This window comes from Amblyomma americanum, chromosome 1 (assembly GCF_052857255.1).
Source record: "Amblyomma americanum isolate KBUSLIRL-KWMA chromosome 1, ASM5285725v1, whole genome shotgun sequence".
NCBI lineage: Eukaryota > Metazoa > Arthropoda > Arachnida > Ixodida > Ixodidae > Amblyomma > Amblyomma americanum.
Genome location: NC_135497.1, coordinates 492,768,199 through 492,795,477, shown reverse-complemented (window position 1 = coordinate 492,795,477; position 27,279 = coordinate 492,768,199). Strand labels below are relative to the sequence as shown.

Here is a 27,279-nt window from a genome sequence, read left to right as displayed (position 1 = left end):
AGACGCGGTACGCAGATATCTGTCACAAGCAATCGTGCCGGTTATCTCGATACGCAACAGCAGCAACTATAACTCGCAGCACACCATGTTTTGATGAGCAGCACTGCGAGCTCCGAAACGCAGCCATAATTATTGCACAAAAGCGAATTCAGCATGCAAAAAAACAATGTACGGGGGTAAGTGCAGAAGTTTCATGGTTGAACAGTAGCCCGAAATTGCGACAGAAGGAAAGGGCACATGGGAGCTTCCTCCTGGTCGCCTCGTCTTTTCGCGCTGCAGTACAGCCGTACACTCACTCTAACTCGTCTAGTTTTCAAATTCAAATTCAAATTCAAAACTGTATTTCCAACGACCCGTTGGGGGTCATCAGGCAAAAAAGCTGCCATTGGCAGCTTGAGGGTGCCTGATGCCCGTACAAGGCAGCAGCATATAGCCAACACAAAATTCTGAACACATGTTCAGTTACACTTTCACAGAAATTGACTCATCGGAACACATTCGAAACACATTAAAACACAGCACAGGAAAGTATACAGTACGAAAAACATAAAGGCAATGAAAATACATTGAATACGATTACCTGCACAAAAACTGGGATGAGAAAAAAATTTCACGTGTCTGTTTTCTATTACATGCGCTTAAGTCAAAATTTGCAGACAGTAATTTGTTAAGCAAGCACGGCAACTTGTGCGTGAGCGACTGTAGCATATAATTTGTACGTCTGCGTGGTATCAGCCATGTCTCAGATCCACGGGTGCGACAATCACTTTTCTGTTTCTGCAAATGCGAAAGGAATTTTATGAGGCTCCTAAACTTTTCGTCGGGAAATAAGTATGAGTACAGTAGACGGAAATCGTAAATTTTTCCGACGCTTATTATGTTATACCGTGTGAACAATGGTGCAGATGAATGTAAATAGGACACATTTGCAATGCAACGAAGTGCTTTCTTTTGAAGAAGGAGCAGTGTTTGAATATTTGTTTGTGTGGTTGTGGCCCAAACCAGTGTACAGTAATTTATGTGAGAGGAAAACAGTGCATGATAAATTTGAAGTTTTGCTCTATCTGGAAGAAAATGACGGCACCGTGCTAGTGCGCCGACTGACGTAGATAGTGTCCTTGATAATGATTGAACGTGATGATTCCACGACATGTCAGCAGCAAAGGTCACGCCAAGAATTTTATGTTTCTTAACAATTTCTATGGGTGCACCTCCAAGAACCAACCTTTCTTCTATCTGTGCTTGCTTCCCTCTGGCCATGAATAATACGGCCTTAGATTTATTGCCATTTATTTTTAAACAGTTCTTACTTGACCAATCCCAAATAATTGCAAGCTCTTTTTTGGCTTCTATTAATAGTTCGTCTACATTTTTACCGGTGAAAAAGATGCTCGTGTCATCTGCGTAGAGCACGTATATTGCATTGCTTTCCTTTTGCACGATATCGTTCACATAGATGTTAAAAAGAAACGGCCCTAAAATACTTCCTTGTGGCACGCCGGAAGTTAGTAATCTGTGGGATGAGTCACTTTCAGCGATAGAGACGTGCTGCTGACGATTCAAAAGAAAAGATTTAAGTAAAGCGAAACCAACTCCTCGGACACCATAACTGAACAGTTTGTCTAGTAATATTTCATGGTTTAGGCGATCAAATGCTTTGCTGTAGTCAATGAAAATTCCGAGGGTAAGTCTGCTTTCATCAATATTAGAGATTATTAATTCCTTCTGAGTTAATAGTGCAGTTTCCGTTGACCTGCCTTTCCGAAAGCCGTGTTGAGCATCTGAAAGCATGTTATGTTTAACGAAAAAGCTGTTCATGCGCAAAAGAATAATCTTCTCTAAACCCTTAGAAAATACAGGAAGCACTGAGACGGGTCTATAGTTGTTAACATCGTTTTTATCGCCCCTCTTAAAAAGAACTGAAACTTTAGCGATTTTCATCCTATCCGGGAAACATCCAGATGTAAGAGCCAGATTGAATATGTATACTAGATGCGGCGCAATAATATTGATAACGTATTTCACTGCCTTTATTTGAAAGCCGTCAATATCGCTGGCATTGGTGTTTTTCAAATTTATAAATGTGCGATAGATTTCTGTTTCATCTGTTGGGTAAAGAAATAGCGTCTCCTTACACTGGTAGTGAAGCAAAGCGCTAGTCGAGTTAACGACTGCTGGCTCTGCCACATTGACGAAGTGTTCATTGAAATACTCGGCTAGAGGAATTCCGGATAATTTTTTACCATCTATTGTCAATTCAGAAGTGTTTTCTCGTGTTATTTTTCTATTTAGGGCTTCGTTGAATATTTTCCAAACTTTGTCCGGACGCTCTTTTCTTGCTGTACTGAAAAGGTGGTTTTAGTAGTATTTCTTTGCTCTCCGCAATTCCGCTTTTAGTTTGTTGCGATACTTCTTAAATATTTCAAGTTTAGCTAGGTCTTTTGTTCTGAGGAAGGCTTGAAAAAGAAGGTTTTTTTCAGTTATCATTTTTATGTGTTCTGGTCCTAGCCAAGGTTTCCTTATTCTTTTCTTAAGTTTAACATTCTGATATGGAAACGACAACTCATACACCTGACGGAATATTGACAAAAAGTCAGCGTAGGCGCCACTGCTGGAGACCTTGTAAAAAATGGATGACCAGTCCGCATGGATTATTCGTCTGCGAAATGTTTCAAGGTTCTCACTTGACAAGCATCTGTACTTTAGCCTGTTTGAGCACTGTTTTTGTCGGGCTAAATTGGTAGAATAACTTATATATATAGGACAATGGTCACTGATGTCAGTACTGATTGTACCAGCCGCTAGAACAGGTGTGTCTGTATTAATAACGAAAAGGTCGAGAAGTGTCTGACTTGTCGACGTTACACGAGTTGGCGTCGTTATGACGTTGTGGAACCCAGAAGCAAGAAACTTGTTTCCTAATTCACAAGAATGTTGACTATCAGTCAGCATGTCAATATTCATGTCACCGCCAAGTAGCAACCGATAATGGTGAACCGAGGCATATTCAAGTATTTCTTCTAGAAAATTTATGAACTCGTTGCGATTGCCAGATGGAGGGCGGTAGATGACAAGAAACATTTCAAGGCCACATATCACACACAAGCTTTCGTAATCAGCTGTGGCACGTGTAAATTCCCTTAACACCTCTGTTGATATGCATCGTTTAACATATAGTGCAACACCCCCTCCACGCATGCCTGTTCTGTTGAGGTTGTAATGGGTGTAGTCATCTAAGATCAGTACAGGGCTGCTATTTTGATACCAGGTTTCCGAGAACATGATGACGTCAAATTTGAAATGGAAGTTATTTAGGAACACAGTGACCTGATCTTCTTTACAAGCCAGAGACCGTGCATTAATATGAATAGCAGAGATGCTATTCTTCGTTTGACCGCAGTGAAGTGAAATGTCGCAGGGTAAGGCGTATTCTTTATACATGAACAGGTGAGTAAAGCCTTAGGGAAAAAGAAAAAAAAACGCTCAGACAATCCTACATAGGTCCCTATCAGAAGCAATCCGGATGGCATCGCTCCCCTCTTCTTTTCGCGCATAGACCTTGCCGTTCCGCACCCACACAAAACGCCATCCGCGTTCAGTCTTTTTTGTGCTAGCTAGGTGCAACAGGCGTTTCAGTGCAGCACACAGGTGTTCATTTACGAAGATCCGCATTTCATTTTGTGTTTCACTTTGGATTCCGAGCTGGCTATCCTTGATTACAGTTCGACGTGCCCTTTCAAGAAATGCATCTCTTTTTTGTTTGCCTTTGAACTGCACCAGTACATTGCTTTTGCCCTCTTCTCTAGTTGGTACACGGTGACACACCTCGATGTCGGCAGGACTTATAGGCTCGCCTATAATTTCACCTATCGAAGTCACCATGTCAAAAACATTCTCATCCTGTTTCTCTTGGATGCCTCGGATTTCTACGTTGGTCCTACGAGAGTACTGCTCACACTAAACCATTCTGCTTTCAAGTCGTTTGAGTGCGGCGTCACTTTCCTGGCATTTAGATTGTAAACTTTCATTTTCCTTCCTTAGAGCAACCGTTTCTGTCCGCGCCTCAGCCAGTTGCTTCTTCATGCTCTCAAACTCGTCGCTCATGAATTGTACGCTGTCTCTCAGCGTTTTAATCTCTGCACGAAGCTCGCGCAGGTCGGAACGGTTGTCCCGGTCTGAGGACTGCGATGGGTTAGGCATTACCACTTGCTATGAGTTAGATGCACAAGCCGTACAAACAAAAGGCTCAATAAGCTCAATAGCACTGCAGAAGAAACACAAGGTTGGCAACAGCAACAGCAAAAACAAAAAAACAAAGCGACCAGCCACAGGATAGCTTCGCACCAACCTGCAGTGCAGAAATGCGCTCGATAAGTCGAAGTGCCGGCTAGCTGCCGCTGCTGCCAAGTGGTCCGTCCGTCACGCGCAGTCCTTGTATGAAGCTTTTATGGAACTTATTTGTACTTGTAAAAGGCCTTCTGGAGTAATTAGGCAAGTAACTATAAATAAATGAACAAACAAATGCTTTACTTCGCACGAATCGTGTAAGCTTGTCGGTGATCTGAATTAGATCATGGTTACAGGCGTTACAAGACGTTTGTGGCCAGGCTTTTATCCAGCAGTGGTACACTGAAACGTTTCGACGCAATTTGCTTTTTTTTATTGCCACTTCACCTACACAAAAGATATGCACGCGCATGCACCTACGCAAAGAATACGTATCAGTCAAGATTTGGTTTTCGTGTTACCCTGGGAGGACGTGAAAGGCCCATACTGGGTTAACAAAATTTCCGGCTTGCAGACGCCGTTATGCGGTCGCTTCTCTATTTCTTAGCTTTTTATCAGGCGGTGGCACCAGTTTTCTGTTTAGTCTGTAGTTCTCAACGATTTCGGAATAGGTTTGCGCATGCTCGTCCAGGTTACAGTCTGGCGGTTCTACATTTACCCGGAAGCAGAGAATATGGGAGTGCGCCGACTACCCCAGAGTCGGCGAAGATATTGATAGCAGAGAAAGCAGGGAAGCCCTGCTGCGCAGTGAAGAACCCGCTCGGCAGAATCAAGCCAATCCGCCTGGCGGCTGATGCCGCGAAGAGATAAAATCTTTGTTAGCCTTTAGTCACGGAGGTTCCAGCCCGCGCCCTCCAGGCCTGCATGCCGGGGCGGTAAGTAGTAAGGTGTCTTTATTTCTCGTGGAAATAAAAGCTGTCATCCACCCATCCATCCAGTCGAGATTTCCAACACGTGAAAACGTTACGACTTGACTTTCGCTGCCGGTGCACTCCGCAGTGTCGTTGGTTCCGCCGTTTTCTGTAGCTGCTGGTGGCTTGAACATGTATGACGAAAGTACAAATTGTTCAACACTGCTTGAATTAGCCATAATTTCCACAACGTAGTTCTTAAAAGCTAGGTGAAGCAAGGCGCTGCGCAGCAACGCCGTCAGTGCCGGCTGGAGATCCCCGTGGATGACGTCACGACGGTCCAGGCCAATTGCGGGCAAGAGCAGCGTTCGCTCGGCGCCCTGAGGCGGTGGGGCGCGTTTTCTTCTAAAAAACAGATTTTTGCATTTATTTCCGCTCTTTTTTAATGAGACATTCTTTTACAGCGGACTAAAAGCTATAAAATGACGTAGAGAAGTCATTTTTTCGAAAAGTGCTTCAGCTTCCCTTTAACCCGCTTTAATTCTCTGACCCACTCTGCCCTCTTCTTGTTTCAATGCTGCACCTATCATGTTCCTTTTCGTAGCTCGCTGCGTGGTCCTCAATTTTATTACGTTGAACTCTTTGTTATCCTAGGCATTTCTGCCCCATAGGTGAGTACCGGTAAGATACAGCTGAACCCATTTATAATGCCCGTAGATATAACAAATGCTCGCTTATTACGAACGGATGCGTTGCTACCGTCAAATTACGCATAAAGTCCATAGCGATTCATCGCGGATACAGCGAACAATTTTGGCCGCACCACTCTATTATAGTAAATGAGAAGGCATCGACACCTCTTGAAGTTGAAGAGGTCATGCTTCCAGCATGCACAGAGATCAAGGAGCGTTTTTCACCCTTCTCGACACTGCCCTGGAAAGTACACATCGACCCAAAAGTCCAAAAGGCGGCATTGAAACTGTAACCTCCTACCAAGCCTGCACCGATGGCTTACGAGGGCAGTCATTGCCTGTGTGTTCGCCAGCTGGGCAAAGCATCCTAAGTGGAAGAAGCGCGGTGCATGTAAGACAGGGGCATCGTCGAAAGCAGATATAATGAGCTTGGCCGTATATCAACTAGCAGCAGCAATTTGAGAATTTTGAAAGCCAGGCTGGCCACGTAGTATGCATCGCCTGCGCAGTCGGATCCATCTTTTTGTGCTACTACCACATGCAGGCAGCATAATACAGCGGACAGTGCAGCTGATGCACTCTGCCATGAGCGCTGTGCTACTATTTTCCTGAGCATGAGCCGAGGAACAACAGATGATGTTCGAAACACTACATTTTGTAATTCAAAGCTGCCAGATGTTTCCTCGGATGACGATGTTCCTACGCACCACGAAATCGCAGAGGCGCATGCTCTGACTAAGACATTGAACACCAAGTGCGAACACTCGCCTACTGCCAGGAATCTATTTATGTGGCTGACCTGCCACCAGCTGCCATGGACACTTCAACCTTCAGTTAAATCCCAACTGTAATTTTGATAGTTGGCAGCAAGGGTCTTGTCAAGGATTTAGTGACACCTTAGAAACCTGGAACGAGCCATGACACAAGTAGGCACGCATAAAGCAGAATTTTGAGAAATAAATGCCACTTTGGTTTCCTTAGTATTTTGGCTGTTATACGGAGAGTCCACTTACTACGAGCGTCGGATGTAACGAACGGAATTTGTGTGATGTCAGGTTCGTTATAAGGAGGCTCTACTACAACTGCTTTATACTTTTCTCTTAAGGGATATCGGTAAACTGCCATTCCATTCATGATCTACGAGAACCTTCCAAATGCGCTCCACCCCATTCTTAATATAGTTATTTCGCTCTTGTGAATCAGATCTGCGGTCACTACCTGCCCTAAGTATTCCTTTACCACTTCCAGCACCTCGCTGCTAATTGTAAAGTGCTTTTCCGTTCCGAGACTGTTCAGCATTACTTAGTCTAGTTTTCTGCATATTAATTTTTAGACCCACTGTTCGAATCTGATTGTCTAACTCATTGAATATGCTTTGCAGTTCGTCTCCTGAGTGACTGATCTTAGGGTTTAGCTCTTTTTTGTTAATGGTAAACCTCGAACGCAATCTTTCACTGCAGGAAGCAGACTTACAAGGTAACACAGTGGGCCAGTGTGATGCATATCATTTTGTTTCGAAAGTGCAGTTTTCTTCTGCATCTGGTTTTGAGGTTGTTCATTTATTGTGCCTTTTGCATCCAAGTTTAGAATGTGTGTGAAAAATATGGTGTTGGACATGAATACGAGCTTTCTTGCTTATTTTTTTCTCAGGACTGCCTGGAGGGAGGCGATTGTCAGGTGAACCACATCGTGCACCTTATGACAGCATCGAGAAAGGCATTTTTCGGCCAGTAAATATGATTGTGCTCAAGTAAGGTGTTTTCGTATCTGTTCTGGAGTGCACATACATAGCCGACCAGTCAGCTGCTCAATAACTGGGCAATGACTGCAGTACAGTAAAAGCTCGTTAATTCGAAGTCGTTGGGACCACGCATATTATTCGAATTAACTGACCACAGCAAAAGTATGAAGACGGGCGAAAAATTCTGTAGAGGGAATGCGCTACCGCAATACTGGGCGAACTTTGTGTTTACCACTGCTGCATTTTGTTTTTTAGCTCCCCGCGGGATGGCATGGCACGCACGTGCAACTCAAAGCAACAAATGTGTAACGATGCCATCACAAAGAGCAACCTGGAGCCAATTGAAATACAAAATTGAAAAAATGAATGTGGATTAACTCATTTATTCCAAGGTATACAAAGTGAAAGCTGTCAGCTTTCACTGTGTTTATTGGCCTTGGCATTGACAGTGTTCTAGACGCTGATGACTTTGAGAAAAGGAAGGGCATATAACTGGCTCCCTGGGTCAGTGGACGCCTCAGTCGTGCTTTGAGGTTCATGGCGGTGGTGATAGATGTGGGCTGCATGCATTAGCGCTGACAACCTTGTGGCAGACACGCAGCACTGCAGCAATAGGCAGCAGCGTTCATTGGGTGACCAACCGCTCACGATACACTATAAAATGCTACCTACAGGGTGGGCGCGTTGCCTATCCAGTGTATGGAACGCACTCGTTGCAGATTGCAAGCTGTGTCTGCTTGGCTAGATGACGTGGTCAGGCAGCAGCCGCTGCACAGCTGTAGAGCCCCGGCACAGCGACGGAAGTCTGCTTGGCTGCGCGGCGAAGTCACGTGATGCGTTGCTGTGGTAGCGGCACAGCAAGGACGTTCAAGGTCAAACTGCAGCCCATGGCAAATTCGGCAGCGTGAGGCCAGTAAAGCTTTCGCTTTAAAAGCGGCATTCCACCCTGCCTAAACACACACGTGCTGCCGGAACAGGAAACTGAACTGTAAACGCTCGAAGTTTCGGCCTCTTATGCGACGTACGCCTTTGACACCTAGATAATATAGGAATCAAGTTTGCCCTCGCACTATCTCCCGCTTGCCCGACGAAGTGACCGCCAGCACGAAAGAGCTGGATAAACTTAGTAATTCCAATTTTATTCAGCGGAAGCGATTAGTGTGCGAATTGACATAGTTTGACTCATTTGGAGCAAGCCCATGTTTCCTGCCGGAAACAGGTACCGGCATGGGGTGCATATACTACCTGGCGCTTGTCCAAAACTACCTAAGGCGCAAAGAGGTCGGCGCTACTGTTTGGTCGACCTATCGCTCTACGAAACACTACTCACAAAAGCGGCGCTGCCAGCATTGTGCGCAGTTAACCATCGCTAGACATGCACTGACACTGCTAGAGCCGGATGCTTCAATGCCAGCTTCTCCTTTAGATGCTGCCTTGATCGCGGCCAGGTTGGAGAGGAGCACATGCACCGCTGCTATCAGTCTGGCCATGCCTTGATGAATTAATAGCCGATAGCATGTAACTTTGAAACTAATATCCATGCCTGTTTTGCAATGAAGCACGTCTTCTCTGCAGGCGTACGCTCCGGCGGTCTGCAAGCTGTATGAGATCGGTTTTTGTGCTGAGATGTACTGGGACTTGGGTGCCTTGCATATCGAGCATCGACATTGCTAATAGGCATCGCCCTACATTGCCGCCTCATGGCTCCGAGGGGCCATCGCTTCTTTGGTTTGCAGCGAAATCGGTATCAGACATCCTCGCATGGCATTTCACGTCTTCGAATTAACTGAGCTGCTGCACGCTGCAGCTTTGAATTATCTGGTAAAATTTATATTAGAAATTGCGGGACTGCAGAAATGCTAATTATCCAGTATTTTGAATTACAAGTTCGAATTATCAGGGTTTTACTGTATATTCAGTCATTGAGCCACGACAAGAATGGGACACAACAGAAGACAGGACAACACAATTACGACAGGGTACAGACAACATGAATACGACACAACACAAGACAGGACCACACAATTACAACACAAGACAGACAACAGGAATACGACACAACAGAAGACAGGCCAACACAAATAATACAAGACAGACAGCACAATTACGACACAAGAGAGACAATAGATATACGACATGCCAAAAATACGACAAGACAAGTTTCTTGTGTTTTTGTTGTATTTTTCGACTGGGATGCTGCGTTGGGTAGCGTGCGCTGAATGTTAGCCCGATGCTTCGTCCAACGATGCCGCATTAGGTCAGTAAGTATGATTAACAGAATATGTTATGCGCAGATTGAGGCGCTCATTAGAATGATAGATTTATATATTTGTATTACTTTGTTTTCTTGCGCGCTTTGTTCATTGTTTTCATTCTCGAGCAGAAAATGTGGGGCTAATTCCAATAAAGAATTCATCTGGAGGTTAATTTCGAAGACAAGACCCCAGTAGCACAAATGGGGCTGTGGACTGCGGGCCTTTGTGAGCCCGGCACGGGCTGCCCATAGTGACCCGACGTGGGATATGTGTGGGATTTGCAACTCGGCATCGGGGGGGACCCTCAAGGGCTGCCCAGTGGGCTTACTGCATAGCCCCACAAGGCTCCGCGCTGGATCGCCTTAGGCAGACCCGTGCCGGGCCTCCATGGGCTGGCCCGTGCCGGGCCTGCGTGGGCTGGCTAGTGCCGGGCCTCCGTGGGCTGGCCCGTGTCGGGCCTCTGTGGGCTAGCCCGTACTGGGCACCCGTGGGCTAGCCCGTACTGGGCCCCTGAGGTCTAGCCGTTCTGGTCCCAGTGGGCTTCTTAGGTGATAACTTGCGGGAAGTCAACAAAGGTAACCCATATAGAACCAATAGCTGTATGCCTTTGGGCCCACCGACCCCATCAGACTTAAGGCCCACCTTGCCAACCCAGAGAGGCTTTCTTCACATCATCAGTATTTTTTGTTTACATGTTACTACTTAAATTACAATGCAAGTAAGAATGCTTCTTATTTATTTATTTGTTTTTGCAAGACATTTTGGGCATTCTTGCATACAAAGCCTCAATTACTGGGGTGAAGGGTCCGCCCCCTTCGTCCGAACTTTCCGAACGCCATCCCAGTCTCGCCCCCAGCACGAACGCAGCCACTCTGTTGTTGCCTTCCATGGTGGCTGTTGGGATTCTGCGCTGCATAGCAGATGTAAAAGTGAACAAATAAACACACATCAAATTGATATTAAGTATGGTGGATAAAAATCACTTTCGAAAGTATTACAGTCACATCTTTCAGGAAATGCTTCATAGCCGTATGCAATGCTACAATGTGGAATGCTTGAAATATCAACATATTTCGTTTGCTGTTAATATCCGTAACCATAACAAACATAAATATCCATAATAAGAATAACCGAAAGGTGCATGAGCCATTAAAGGACTATACACACCTAAATTTATTGCGTGTTTTCTTCTGTCAAATGATGCGTTAGATAATAAAATACATGGATTACCAGGTAGTACTTGCCTACAACCACGCTAAATAATTTATAATCAAATTTCTTCTCTCATGCTGTTTTGGTTTCATCTACCGAACGCCGACTGTCGTGAAGTTGATGTTTTGGTCGCATGATGCAACTAGAAAAACTAATACAATCGCTGATATGTAGCTTTAATTGACTACGACATTTAATCCAGCCTCTTCCAAGACCTGGAATGACAAAAAATGACCTGTCAGCAATAATATAACCGATTTTTTATGCCTCATGTGAATTAAACACCAACTACTCGTCAAAGTCATCGTTCGACTGATGAAACCGAAACAGCGTCAAGAAAAAATTAAATTGCAGAAATACTGCACATTGCGCTAGTTGGTGTTGATGCGTAGTGGTGGTTCAAAAGCGCAAACACATAGGGACCATGTAAGAGACGAGACACACAAACCAGCGCTGAACTTACTACAGATTTTTTATCAGGAAGAAGAACGTCATATATATACACACGGAAAAACAGCGCACATGTGCGATGTCAACAAGACTCCTAGTGCTAGTAAAAGGTAAAAACCGCTTTAAAAGCTTGTGTGTATCTGCAGAACCGCTACCAACGATGTTGCATATTGATTTCTCGAAGCAATAATGTAACAGATGGCGTACTCACGCACCCATTACTTTTTCTGATAATATGAAACGCCTCAGCTACTTCTCTAGTGCGCTGGTCAGAATTAGCAAACAAGACATCAGTATCGTCAAAAAAATGGCGTACATTTGCACGTGAAACAATGCTTAGCTAGGTTAGTTTCTTTCCTAAAGAATTAGCGTGCTCCATGAGCCGCACGTTAACGCAGCGGCCAATTTGACCTATGTAGGTAAGGCCACAGGACTGAGGGAAATGATACGCTACGCCAGTCTTACAGGGAACATATCTATTTTCATGATTTATGTTGCAAGCATTTCTTTTGCGCCCTTCATGCTTTCTTTGAACTGCCGCCCCCACTCTCTAGCTTGTTAGGTGCAGGGAATAGAACCTTTACCCCATGCTTGCTTCCCACTCTTTTTAATCCGGTGCGACAGCGTGTGGACATATGGCATAACCCACTACCTTTCTTCTCCTTTCTTCCGAACCCTTTTCCAGCCCCGAGGTACTTGCAGACGATTTCAGCTCACGGAGGACTTTGTCTGCACTCTAAACGAGAACTGAGTCCCAGAAACCAGCTTCCCTACATCTGTCTATTTGGGCTAAGAGACTGGGCATCATTTTATGATAAGATTTCTTTACTGCCATGCCTAAGCATCCCGTAACGATGCCACTTTTTGCAAGCTTTGAATGAAAGGGCCTGTAATTCAAAAGGGGCTTTTCACTTCTAGGGGAATACTGCCAACAGACATGGTTGGGTTCGAAGGAGAATTTTAAATCAAGGAATTGCAAGCCTCTTTCTTGAGGGACTTCATGTGTGAACATCAGCCCCGACCAATTATGTGCAAAACAATGAACATTTGACACAAATTCGGGATTCACGGACATAGCCAGCACCAGGTAATCATCCACATAACAGAAAATGCATATGCAATAACCGGCTAGATCAGTCTCAACTTTCATATCAACCCTGCTTAGATAAATGTTACTGAGAATGGGAGCTACCTTGGCACCTATGCACACACCCAATTTTTGCATATAAAGACGACCATCCCACTCAACAAACGTGTTGCTCAGGTAGTAAGATAACAGTTAAAGAAAGGATCCTATTGTGATTCCACACTCATTTGGAACATGCATTCATCGCTCTCATCACATAGTGCCCGGCTCTCATTTCGGAGGAAATCCGCTACTGCCTCAGAATTAGGTACGAGAAATGAAGTGACGACAAATGTTTGCGAAGATAGGTAGACACAAACAACTGCCAAGAATTGTGCTCAGATACGCTTCCCCAGAAAGGAAATTTAGGCTTGTGCATCTTAGCACAAAAGAAAATTTCTAGCACCGATTGTTCAGCTTCCTTCACTTTCTTTACTTAAAACAATACTTAAAACTTCCGAAGTAAAGTCATCGCCTCCTCTGAGCATCGGTGCTAGAAATTTTCTTTAGTGTTAAGACGCACAAGCCTAATGTTCCTTTCCGCGCAATCGTCTCTGAGACCAATTCTTGGCAGTTGGTTGTGTCTACCTATCTTTGCAAACATTTGTCGTCACTTCACGTAAAGGATCCGTTTCTCGTACCTAATTCTGAGGCAGTAGCTGATTTCCACCGAAATGAGAGCCTGGCACTATGTGATGGTTTAAGCATAGATGTGGTTGATTTGCTTTATTCTGTTCCACACTTTGAACTAATCTAGTATGTTCAGCAATGTATTACAGAGGACAACAATGAATGCGTGCTCCAAAATGTGTGTTGAATCACAACAGCTTCCTTTCTGGAACTGTTATCTTACTACCTGAGTAACACGCTTGTTGAGTGGGATGGTCGACCTTATATGCAAAAATCGGGTGTGTGCATAGGTGCCAAGGTAGCTCCCATTCTCAGTAACATTTATCTAAGCCGGGTTGATATGAAAGCTGAGACTGATCTAGCCGGTTATTGCATACGCATTTTCTGTTATGTGGACGATTACCTGGTGCTGGCTAGGTCCGTGAATCCCGAATTTGTGTCCAATGTTTTTGATGTTTTTGCACGTAATGGGTCGGGGCTGAAGTTCACACATGAAGACCCTCAAGAAAAAGTCTTGCAATTCCTTGATTTAAAATTCTCTTTCAAACCCAACCATGTCTGTTGGCAGTATTCCCCTAGAAGTGAAAAGCCCCTTTTGAATTACAGGCCCTTTCATTCAAAGCTTGTAAAAAGTGGCATCGTTACGGGATGCTTAGGCATCGCAGTAAAGAAATCTTATCATAAAATGATGCCCAGTCTCTTAGCCCAAATAGACAGATGTAGGGAAGCTGGTTTCCGGGACTCAGTTCTCGTTTCGAGTGCAGACAGTCCTTCATGAGCTGAAACTGTCTGCAAGTACCTCGGGGCTGGAAAAGGGTTCGGAAGAAGGGAGAAGAAAGGTAGTGGTTATGCCATATGTCCACACACTGTCGCACTGGATTAAAAAGAGTGGGGAGCAAGCATAGGGTAAAGGTTCTGTACCCTGCACCTAACAAGCTAGAAAGAGTGGGGGCGACAGTTCAAAGAAAGCATGAAGGGCGCAGAAGAAATGCTTGCACCATAAATCATGAAAATAGATATGTTCCCTGTAAGACTGGCGTAGTGTATCAAATCCCTGTCCTGTGGCCTTACCTACTTAGGCCAGATAGGCCACTGCGTTAACGTGCGGCTCATGGAGCACGCTAATTCTTTAAGAAAGAAACTAACCTAGCTAAGGATTGTTTCACGTGCAAATGTACGCCATTTTTTTGACGATACTGATGTCTTGTTTGCTAATTCTGACCAGCGCACTAGAGAAGTAGCTGAGGCGTTTCATATTATCAGAAAAAGTAATGGGTGCGTGAGTACGCCATCTGTTACATTATTGCTTCGAGAAATCAATATGCAACATCGTTGGTAGCGGTTCTGCAGATACACACAAGCTTTTAAAGCGGTTTTTACCTTTTACTAGCACTAGGAGTCTTGTTGACATCGCACATGTGCGCTGTTTTTCCGTGTGTATATATATGACGTTCTTCTTCCTAATAAAAAAATCAGTTGTAAGATCAGTGCTGGTTTGTGTGTCTCGTCTCTTGGTCTGTTTGTGTTTGCACTTTTGAACCACCACTATGAAATTGAATATTAAATTATTTAGTGGTCGTACATGTATAGAATGTCTAACGCATGGTTTGAAAGAAGAAAACGCACAGGCAAAATTTTGGTACCTATAGTCCTTTAAATTTGGATGGCTACTCAGTAATTGATAACGGAAGTGCTGAAAACCCCACCAGGTAGATTGAAAGTAGCTTTTTCCTGCAATTAGATGGTGTGATCACAAAGTGTCTATAACCTTCAGAAGATTCACATGTACTCACCAAAAATTGCGCTGTACAGCCGTATGTTCTTAAATGCTTCTTTTTCGCCCCGCCCCTTCAATGTGTACATAAGGGCCACAGGAGTCTTCACTAGTGATTTTCCGTGATTTTCTTCATAATAAGTTTTGTAGCCTCATCAGCTGTCTCACTCCCAATGAGTGCAAGCTTTTTGATCTGAATTAGATTATACAGATTATACAAAGTGAACTATGCCATGAAAACCATACACTGAACCATTCATAAAACTCCCTCTTCGAGAAACCATGTGCAAGTCAACAAAAAATCAGAAGGATGTTGAACAGGATAATACAGAGGACTCAAAGAGACCTATGATCACAGTGGTGTGACTCAGCTTAATGATAACCGAATTCTCTGCTGTCTTCTAAACGCCCATCTTTGCATCATCATATTAACTTCCTTTTATGCACGACTCAATGACTTACGCTTCCCAAACAATAAGATAAGGGGGAAAAAGTGAAGCCATTACTTTAAGGCCACCTTGAACCTTGGCAAAATTGTAGTCTGGAGCTAAATGAGTAATGTAAGAACATAACTGCCAGCTGCCACTATGAACAGCAAGGCTAATGCTTGTGCAAATTTATTGTAGTAGGCTAGATATTATATACAGCAAATCCTCTTTCAAATACTCTTGTACAAAATGAAGCTTTCAGGTCTACAAATCCAAATGCAACATGAGGCAATTTCGAAGTCCCAACTTAATCTGAAGTGGACTCACCATATGTAGAGGGCTCAAATTGAACTACAGCTGAACAAAACACTATGCATCAAAATTATATTAAAAGGAATCAATACGTTGCCAGTAGTTCATAGGCACAATTGAAAGAAATGCCATATACCCAGCCGAAAAAAAACACCAGCCCGTTTCTGGTGTTTACATCAAACTGGCTTTTTTAGACACGGGTTCTCGTGTGACCGTGTCTGGTACTCTGACCAGGCCAGGATTTTCAGACACGGGTCCTGATGTGGTGTAGTGTGGTGTGCTTTAGTGTGTCCTGGTCTGGTTTTCTGTGCTGTGACCCGGTTGTCTGATACCGGCTCTGGTGTGCTTTGGTTTAGTGTTTCCTGGTGTGGTCGGTGTACCATTCGATTTGGTGTGGTTGGTATACCGTAGAATGTCTTGATTGAGATGCTGTGAGTTTGGACATACTATCGAGTCAGGTGCACCAACATCCATCAATCTCGATGCGCCGGTTTTGATGGCACGAGCATTTCATCAGATGGCACCTGCACGCAGTTAGGCATAGTGTGGCACACACTCGCAGCATCATAATTTTTCACTATTGTACACTGGAGCATGCACATAACCACATCATTTCTGTTCTTGCCGAAATCTAAGAGCAAGCATGTATCGTAAGGAAAGACAAAATGCTCACATTTGCACAAAAGCATCCTTAGCTTCATTGGTAGACAAAATTGGCAGAATAGCCAAGATGGAGGCCCCTAGCATCATAGCGTGCATCTTTTCTGACAAAGTCGAATAGGTTGAATTTCCCTGATAGCAGCTTGGCTTCAGCTGTGTAGCCACAATGCCTGAAGAACATCAGAACAAAATCACGAATTTGTGTGAAATACACTATAATAATCACAGTGCAAAGACAACCAGCAAATACTACTATTAAATTTAGCTCAGTGGTGCGAACATACAGTACACATTCAATACGACTTGCAATGCCTCTGCAGTAAATCAACTGTCTTCTGCTTTATAGTAAATCAATGCTACTCACATAAAGCACCCCACTTGCATGAATTTGCTTGAAATCAGTGTCTGGATGAGCAAGTATTTCACACATTCATTCACACAGTACAACAATGAACACGGACAAGGGGGAAGACACCGAAAAACACTGAGGTGCCTCCTCCCTTGCCCCTGTTCAACATCATGCTGTGTGAATGAAAATGTGAATTATTGCGTTCTGTTTTTCTTTTGTATTCATAGCTAACTGCATATATTTACTACACAGTTGGGTACGCCTGCATCATAATCTGAATTCCTATCATATTTTGGCATTGCAGCTGATATTGTGCATGACAGTCCTTCTAACACAGTCAAGCTTTCTGAGACAATCAACAGCACTCTAGCATCTCCGGTAATTTGATTCATTACGAGGCTCAGAGATACTAATACTTGGTAGCCTAGAGAAATAATTGATATGGAAATTCTATTGCTGCAGAAAACAAAAAATAGGAGAAATCATGAAATTACAGAAATGATTACAAGATGCCCATAAAGATGGGCACAAAAAGGAGATAAGATGCAGTTCGACTAAAAAAAATATCAGATGCGAGTATATTTCAGGGTGACAAAATCCATGTATTGAGAATTTTTATGCGCACAGGGTGCAGAACTGTAAAGTAGTGCATGGCTGGCTGCATCTATTTAGAAGGCCATTCCTCTTCATTTCTTCCAAAAAAGTGCCAGCAAAGCATAAAAAGCCGACTGCTGAAATTTATTTTCAGCTGAATGCCACATACAAAATGACAAGGGTGGAATGTTAATGATTCGAAAGGAAACCTTAAACAAGATGCGATGAACTCTGGCACTGGTAAAACCCCAACAGATGTGCAAAAAAAGCTGCCAGATTATTTTTCCTGCTGAATGTATTAAAACCAAAGCTGCCTGAGCGCACATGAGTTTTGTTTAGGTATAGCTTGCTATACACATCCTGAGCCTCTGGTGCAGCTGACTGCAGAGTACCTGCAGACACTTGTACACATACAAAACCCACACTAGAATCTGCGTACTGTGCATTGCCCACTATAGTGCCTAGCACGCCCTGTCTTCCAGTGAGATGCACTTCTTTTGGTGCATCCAGACGTTAGGGTTCAAGTTATAAAAAATGTCTGAGTTGATTATTAGTTAAGTGAATAAGCTTAACAAGTTGACTGGTTCTAAGCAGGCAGATCACTTGCAAGACCCGCTTCTCACAGCAAGGCAGAAAACAATAATGGCTTCAGGAAACTGCAGTGCAGGGCTCCAAATTAGTTTAGACCAAGTGGGGTCCGTTAAGCTTCGCTGACATTGTATGGCAGACCGGCGCCTGTTCCAAAGTAGCAATGTTTACTGCCACACATATACATAACTCACAAGTCGCATGATTCCTCCCAACATGTATGCAACAAAGTAGTGCAACTGATTCGAGCCATCTCTACAGGCCCCACTGGGCCGTCCCTGCTAGTGTGAAAAAAAGTGCCTAAGATATGCTTTGTCATATTTAATGCTACAAACTATTTTTACAAAGCATGCAGCAATGCTAGCGAAAGAGTGCTCAAGCACACCTATGCTTGAGTAAAAAGCAGCCAAAATCTTTTTACATGTAAACTGAAGTAGCCGAAGTTAGAACGTGATTTGCAAAACTGTATGCATAACAGCTAGACAAGAGAGCAGAGAAGGTAAGGGCAAACAGGGGCTCATTATGGACTCTAACAGTCACTTCCATTATGGCATCGGACAGTTAAACAATAGGCCAGCTAGCATTCAATTCAAGCTTATTTCCATGCGAAATGCTTTCAGAGATGGCTACAAGGTATAACATACAAATTTTCGTTGTTAAGTAGAGGCAACCAGATGATTCATGGACGATGGCAAATGTGGCGGCACCCACGAATGCATATACTGAATCAGCATCACTTAGGCCTCAGTACCTAAAATCCAAGCTTCAGGGCAAATGACTGCTAAGTACCGTCCGTCTTCGGTTTCCATGCCATGAGAAGTACATATTCACTAAAAGTTGTTCATTATGAGTAATTTCACTGATCATGCACTGCCGTACTGCACATTGAGCCTAGGCTTTTAAGCTGTTTTTATCCTCACACGAGCTAACTGAACCCATCAATCAACCTCCTGTAAATAAACTTTCACATGAAGACAACATCTACAATTATTTGATCACGTCTTGTATGTTTGGCATTATCCTTTGTTTGCGCTTTCATATTATAAACCCCTAACAAACCTGAGTTGTAATTCTCACATACACTGATGGAGTGAGTATAAGCCCCTGAGATAAATCCAGCTACAGCTAGCAATTACCTCTCAGTTCATCCATTTTTCACACTCCAGCGCACAAAAATACACGAACGAAGAGGATAGACACCACGAACACCGGACATATTTTTTGTGCGCTGGAATAATGTCTCATAATTCTTCCCAGAACCGACTCTCCCAGCCCTCTATGCTTAGCCTTGTGGAGAACCTTTTCCTTGCCTTCCGCTGTCACCTCCTGAGCACTTGCCACTGGAACTGCATAGTACAACTGCTTTTGTTGATCAGATGGCAATGGCAGTTCTCTTGTGAAATACTGCATCCTTTGGGATTCCCTTCACAGTGTAATACATTGCCTTCTGTGCCTTGAATTTAGATACACCTAAAGGAAAAAGAACACGCATATAAAAATTCTTAGCCATATTTTCAGCCAGGAATATGATAATAATTGTATTTGTACTCTTCACAGCAACAACAGCAGTATGCTTTAACGCCTTTTGAAGCAAGAAAGTAAGAAATCTTTTCGTTTATTACCAACACAAGACTTGCACCTTGACGTTGATGGTGTCATGCAATAGTGGTGAGTTCTGATAGCAGTGTGAAGTACAAAAGGCAACTGCTTGCTTCGAATTTTAGAACATGCAACTTTCACTGCACAATTATTGAAAAAAATTGACTTCATCCTTGAAAATCGCAGATTAGTATGTGTGGTAGCAAATACTGAAAATAAAAATAGTAGGAGCACTTCCAGTGTTTAAATCAACACGCAGTGACTGGTTTGGTTTATGGTTTGGTTTATATGGGTTTAATGTCTCAAAGCGACCCAGGCTATGAGAGACACCGTAATGAAGGGCTCCAGAAATTTAGACCACCTGGGGTTCTTTAGAGTGCTCTGACACCGCACAGTACACGGGCCTCAAAAATTTCGCCTTCATCAAAATTTGACCGCCGCGGCCGGAATTGAATTCGCGTCTTTCAGGCCAGCAGCCGAGTGCCATAACCACTCAGGCACGGCGGCGGCTTCGCAGTGACTGGTAAGAGCAATTTTCTAATTGCAGTTCTTGCCCATGCCCTTGTCAAGCAAGGCACTAATGCCGGTTGACCTGTAATAAATCTATCTAACGTGTCCTTAACATGCTGCCTAGTTAGCAAAGTTCTTGTAGTCAAAATTGAACGAAACATTATTTTTTCAGCTAGAAGCGCATGAGCTATTGATATAGTCCAAGGCAAACAACTTAGTGCCTTAGAATAGTGTTCAACGAGGGGTCCACACGCAGAGACACTTGACTTGCCACTGTTTCCTTATACAAAGTAATACAGGAGTGCATGGCCTGCGGTGTTCATGATAAGAAATACAAAATATAAATAGAAACAAAACTGAAGTGCAAAAAAAATTAAAGACAAGTTCTCTCATTACACCTTATGTGACACTAGAGAGTACATGTTCATACAGAAGTAGTAAAATGGTCATTTTGAAATTTTGCACAATCTTCAAATTGTCATGAGCACAGTCAGTATGCCTTTTTTTCACACAAAAGGTTTCCAGCGGCTCCAGTGCACTTCAGTTTCTTTTTAGTACAGTGCCTTTAAAAGACAGAAACTGGTCAAGGGCCACAAAATGGTAATAACTGTGTATCACCATTTTCATATCTATGCTTCATTACTTTTTAACACAACCTCCAATATGACCCACATGATTTGCTGCAGGAGCAGGATTCCAGTGTGCACCATTCACATTCAATGAAGGACCTGGCTGCCTTTTCCAAGTCATACTAATTTTCACAATGAAAGTGCCATTGAGTGAGTTTGACAGCAAGCAAAAACATGATTTGAACCCAATAGCATAAGGAAATTTTAAAGTGGTCCGTAACATTATGCTTGTAACAAGACAACTTCAGGTGTCAATACTCATCAAAGTTGCCATCAGATCTCAACTTTGGTGTGCTCATAAAGGGAGGGTGGGGTGCTTAGTTATAATTACCAATTGTCACGTCTGGTACATTGTGCTACCTACTTCAATGATGAAGGATGTGACAAACTATCCTCCAAAATCTGACGTCTGGCATAAAGGCTGTAAAGCAAAAGCAAATGACGGACCACTAAGACCTGAAATTATTTCCTACTTGAACAGTTATGCACATCATAAAGGAAGCTGACAAACGGCACGAAGTTATACTGGTATTTTGGCTTCAGATGCTCGCTCAATTGAGCCTCAGTATCCTAACTAAAGCAATAAAAAAGACATGACTGTTGAAGGCATCATAAGCTCCTGTAAAGCTCATCAGCAGTGAGAAAAACAAATTCTAACCTTCATAATAATATAAAATTCGGCCAATGAGGCCACTGTGTCAGTCACTAAGAGACCATGTACAAACTATACACTGTAAATGCACAAAATCTACACGAGAGCAAAGCATGCCCTGAACTTGTGAAACAAATTTGTGTCAATGTAAGATTCTTGGCAACAGTAGGCATCACCATTATTGGCATGTGCTAAAAAGGAAGAGGGCACCTTAATCATGCTGTACAATTTAGAATTCAGCCTTTCAGTAAACTATATTTTGTCTAGTACCATGAGCACCGTCAGAGGAGACGGCAAAAATGAAAGGAAAGCTGCCAGCTGTCATGAGGCCTGCCACAAAAAAAAACACTGAACAGAAGTGGTGCACAAACAAAAAAGAAGGGATGCACTATGCGATTACAGAACACAAAATAACACAGGAAAACAGGGCCTAACCAATGAATGAAAAGAGAACAACAAAAAGAAGGTAAGCAGTACTGAACCCTACTACCTCTGCAAATTGCGAACAGTGAAATAGACAACACCTAAAAAACAAGTTTCAAGGACTATAAAAACGTAACTTTGGTCACATATTTTTTAAACGCTGCATAAGACATTGGAATACATGAATCCCCAAGTGGTATTTGCCTACAATTCAATAATTTATAATTCTATTCCCTTCTCTGATGTTGTTTAGGCTTGATCAGCCGAATGATGGCTGTGATGCCTAGTTGGCCTTTAGGTCTGCTGAGGCATTGAAAAGGCTACAATATAAATGTTGATATGCAGTTTTAATGCACTACAACACCTAAAACAGCCTGTTTCAAAAGCTGGAATGACAACAAATGCCATAGCAGCAGTTATATTACCAGTTTTCTTGCTTTTGACATGACCTGAAAGCCAACTACACGTCGCAGTCATCGTTCGGTTGATAATACTGAAACAACAAGGAGAAAGACAATTATAAATTATTTACCAGTCATAGAGCAAATATCACGGGGTGGTCCATGCACAGGTGCAGACAGAAGTAAACGGAGCGCGCCGCACAAGAACTGCGTGTCAGCGCCGCCTAGCCAAACCAGACGAAAGCTCGAAATCACCACGTGCATGTGCAGGCCCGCTTTCGGCATGACCCTCTCAATGCTCCGCTTGCCTCGCATTCGTCCGGCGTCTGTGTCGTGCTGATGATGATCATGATCGGATGGTCGTGCTCTGTGTAGCTAGCGAACATTTCGGAAAACAAAGACCGCTGTCTTGATAAGGCAAATTGCGCGGAGACCTCTACCATTAAGCCGCTTCGTTTGAGACAGCTGGAGGCGTGTTTGCGCCGCAAACAACCCGCATGTTTCGAACTTTTGCTGCCGCTGGGACTCTGCTGCGTCTCACTCGCAAGCAAACGCGCTCGAAACACTCGGCATACTGCCGCAGTTTTGTGTTAATTTTCTACAGTTATCACTGATGATTCGCCTTGTCCCTACCAGGCGCTGACGCAGCACTAGTGCATGCACCCTGCCTGTCTCCCTCGAAACAAACTGCCCCTATACTGGATCCTGCTCTTATCACCACTGAGACAGTGCGCTGCGTATCGCGCTGTCATGTGCGGAGCAGAACTCATGGTAATCACTTTGCATGCACCTTTGGATCTTAGGATGACTACAAGCACCCGCTGTCTCACCCACACGAATGCCACGGCAGCAGTGCGTCACTGTTGCTTGCCCCGCGTGCGAAATTCGGCATATAAGTGCCCGTGATCGCCCACTAATTAGAGTATGAGCCACGACAGAACCCGGCAAGCGATCCAAACTATTCTGTGCGAGCTGTATTACTTCACTGCTACCGGTTACATATAGACATTGGTCTGTTTGAGAATATAGGTGTGGAAACCCAACAGCTCCATCCAGCAAATTAGGAAGCAGTCACTATCCTTGAGACGCTGGATCGCGCTGCAAAAAGCGCCAAGAGCGGCGGTTTCATCTCATTTTAGGCTGACATCCTAGGCGAGGTTCTAATGCAGGAGCACTGTGGTGCAGTACAGACACACAGGGCGCATGCTTTGCCGCTCCGTCGGTTCCTCGTAGGTGCAAGCCGAAAATGAACGGTAACTGTATTAAAAGAACCCGAAACTGCGGTGGTGGATCGAGTGTTTTTGAGTTTATTTGGTCTATAGCGAGATGGAAATGAATCCCAGAGGCAACTAAAGTTTGAAGGACGCGCGCTATTTGCGATGGAAACGCGCCTACAGTTGCCACAGATGAAACGACATAATCATAGCATCGCCCCCGCGGGATTTTTGGCATCAAGGGCAGCGGTCTGTGCGCTCCGAAATGCCCGCTCGCTACTAAGGGCACAACGACCCGACCATAATCATCATCAGCGTGACCCTGACTATGGCCGAATGCGAGGCGAGCGGAGCAATGAGAGGGTTGCGCCGGTTGGGGGCCTGCATATGCGTGTCGCGATTTTGAGCTTACGTGTGGTTTTGGTAGGCGGCTCTGAAAAGCAGTTCTTTCTTGTGCGGCACGCTCCGTTTACTTCTGTCCACGCCTGCACATTAACGTCTAAGGCATTTGAAAAAAGACGCAAGAAAACATCTGGTGTCCATAGTATATGCAGTTTCTTTCAAGCTTTGTTGAACTATGATATCGGGTAGCATGCCAAAAGGCTGAGTCAAACAGGTCACTACAAGCTCCTAATTTCCTGTAAGTGTATAAGAGCAAGTATATTCACTGAACTTGCACAGTGTCATCACCAATTAAGTGAAATCCCAAAAAAAATCAAAACTGACCAAGATAATCACAGAGGTAACAATTTATGGTGAACATTCACCTTTTTCATTTAGCACTTTTAGCTTTTTTGTGCACAGGCTATAATTCAACAGACCTTGAAGTAGTTTGCAGTAGACAGTGCTTATTTTCCACTCAGATCTAGAGGCAGTAAAAATATTGCAACTACAGTGAAAAGTTCATTTAACAGTACCTCTTGGTGGACTAGTTGGTGTAACATTGTGTAACAAAAGTAAAAACAGCGCTAAATTTTACATAAACAACACAGAAAGAACAGACAGGACGGGCGCTCTCCTGTCTGTTCTTTCTGTGTGGTTTGTGTAAAAATTAGCGCTGTTTCTACTTTCGTTATACAGTGAGAGGCCAGAGAAGAGAAAATGTCAAGTCCAATTAATGTTTCATCTTTGATGTGCATCCATAGCTGCACTATATAACACCATTCATAATCTTTTCATCAAGTGAAATAAGACGTATTTGCTGGACCAGTCTCTGAGGAGTACCATGTGACACCGGCATTACTGCAGAAGCTTGACATGGTTATCCTACTACTGTGATTGTCTATGAGGAGTGGCATGGGAGATGGATACTAGAGGAAAAAAGAATAAAAGCATTGTTCTCATGCTGTAATATCACCTTAGAATGCTGCCCTGTAGCCCATTACTTCATATTGGCATTTTTGAAAGCCTGGCTGCATTGGAGGGGGTTTCTAGTGACTCGAGAACAGGTGGGGAGGGTACTAGAGAGGGAGAGAGAGAAAGCGGCTGAGCTGAGGCTATGCCAGTGTGCTCGTTGTTGCTGTGTAGCCTTGGAGCTGAGCGGCCAGCTCTGGACTCAATCGTGGCATGAGGGTGCGGGTTTCCCTTTTTCTTGCACCCTGTGTGTTGTGCTGTCAACGTTGCATTTTTTGCGTCTTGGCTATAAGAAAACATGTTAATGATTCTTGCTAAAAATCACCACGAAATTTTAAAATGACAGGAGAAATGTTCCAAAAACCACTAACAAGAAAAAGAAAATTGGATGCTTGCTTCGGATTCATACGCTCCCTACATTCTAGTACAGTGAGTCTCAGATTCCTCGCTAGTTTTGTAAGGGTTCCTAGGCCAGCCGAGACCCCCCTGTATTTAAGCACTGCTTCTTTCTGAGCATGAAACTGGCACTATCTAAAGATGACCTATTGAAAAGAGACACACACGTTATTTTGAATAGGGGAATGCCAATACATGCCATCAACGTTCTGGTCCAAATCAGACATTGCAACACACTGATCTCAATGCAGAGGTGAAAAAAAACAGATCTGAGAAAACTCGACACATACTTGTGCTCTGCAATGTACGCTGAACGGGCACAGACAAGAACAGCCCCAATTCTGGACAGTGGAGACATCTTCTCCGATGAAGCTCTTTTCAGACGTCTTCACTACTGAAGAGAAGGCACTTCACCTGCATAACATCATAATTTCCAGCTGTGTATTTTGCACCCACAATGCCTGGCACTTCCTGATAATTATTTGTATTGCTGGCATTTCACACAACCAAAAGAAAATGTTTAAACAGCCAAACGTCAAATACATAACGCCACTTGCTCACACTAGTTTTTATGATAAGCTCTGTACTACTTAGGTTTTTCAAAACCACTTAATTTGAAAGGGCTACAAAGCGCTCTTGACTTCTTCGTCATCATTTAGCAATGATTTTTATTCACGGCCGCCAGCAACTAAAAAAACTTTACAGCTGCAGGCAACGTTACCAATGTTACAAAAGTTACCTGTTGTGGTATCGCAGTGACGCGTCGCTTCAATTGACTCAGTCGCTTGTATGCGTTGACGCGTCACACCCCTCCCACTCTGAGCTTGACAGCTGGTGTAATCGGCTCGTAGAGGTGTGTTCTAACCTTAAGACGCCACATCAGATCACTATAAAGACGCACATACGCGTAGCGAATAACAGAACGCTAAACAGACCGAGCGGCGCACGCTATCGGCAGTCCGCAACGGGCCGATACTGGCGTCAAACACACGCGTGCAGGCAGTGCACGATCACGTCCCACGTCGAATAATGAACAGGAAGTCGGGCAACCACCTTAACGAAAGCCCAAAACATAGTCACGCGCCTTGCTGGGCGGTATACAATTGCCACATTTACATTTAGGACTCCTACGCGTGCCTGCCATTCAGCAAACGCATCTATGCATACACCTCGGCGCTCGCGTCGCAACGCATACACTGTGAACACTGACGGACCAGCAGTTTGATGATTCGATGTGGAATGCACTTTGCTGCCGCGGAAACAACCAGTGACTCACGCGCAATGCCGAAGGGAAACGAACAGGACAGAGCTGACAGAGCCTCGTCCCTTCCGCTTCTTCTCGCCTTTGCGCTCGCTCGTTTATTTACGCGGTCGCAAATTGTACGCACTCTTGCGCTACACTATGGGTCTCACATGGAAACGAAGACTCTACGCATTCCAGTAACCGCTTTCTTCTCTTGCTTCGCGGCGGCTACGGTTGAAGCCGAACGTGTTGTCAATATGAAACGGCTCCATGCTTCTCGGCGGGGTGACTTTTCACAAAGTACGCGAACGGCTGCATTGCTGACACGCGGCGCAAGCTACGATAAGCAGGAAATCCAAACGGAAGTTTGAAGGAACGGTTCTGAAATCAGACACAAACAGCACACGAACAGCAGCAGCAGGGAGCACGGCATGGCGCGCCGTAAGGCCTAGCCGGATATCACTCCGGAATGCACCGAGGGAGAGGAGGGGAGGAGGTTGTGCTGCGTCCTGCCACGTGACCTGGCAGCTGCGCGCTGGATTTGAGCGGCGTTGGGAAGCACGCTAGGCGCTGGCGCGTGGCTATTAGCATGGCTATTAGCGTCATGGTAAATATATACTGTGAACTGTTACAAAATTGCAGTTAGACTAAGGCGCTTCGCGCCTTCGTGCATCATTTCCGTGCAGTTTTCATGTCAAAAGCAGGCGACAATGTTTCAGCTCCTTGCAGAACAACTTTACAAATTGTTTTCTTAGCTTTTCTCTTTTCTCCCTGGTCTTTTGCCGACCGGATTAACGAGCTTTCACTGCCTAGTTTTTAGCACAGCACCAAGTTTCTCGTAAACCACATTTCGCCTTATGCTACAAAGATATGATCTGCAGAACAAGTCTGCTTTACTCAACTTCAAAAA

General features: G+C 44.1%; 1 protein-coding gene across 3 annotated transcripts; it reads right to left on the bottom strand.

Annotated features, from left to right (window-relative positions):
- Positions 1-10,545: 10,545 nt before the first annotated feature.
- LOC144116096 (uncharacterized) lies at positions 10,546-26,805 on the bottom strand. 3 transcript variants are annotated; one of them, XR_013311727.1, is made up of 6 exons: positions 25,866-26,805; positions 25,417-25,540; positions 19,260-19,419; positions 16,432-16,588; positions 15,038-15,211; positions 10,546-10,736 (listed from the first exon to the last, which is right to left on the bottom strand). XR_013311727.1 is itself a non-coding variant. In XM_077650772.1 (5 exons), the coding sequence occupies exons 3-5, from the start codon at positions 19,357-19,359 to the stop codon at positions 10,616-10,618; spliced, it is 378 nt and encodes a 125-aa protein (XP_077506898.1). In that variant the 5' UTR covers positions 19,360-19,419; positions 25,417-25,540; positions 25,866-26,805; the 3' UTR covers positions 10,546-10,615. The 3 variants fall into 3 exon arrangements, 2 of the variants coding, with proteins under 2 accessions (XP_077506898.1, XP_077506899.1); XM_077650772.1 differs by lacking the exon at positions 15,038-15,211; XM_077650773.1 differs by lacking the exon at positions 15,038-15,211 and having other exon boundaries at positions 26,540-26,805.
- Positions 26,806-27,279: the final 474 nt, after the last annotated feature.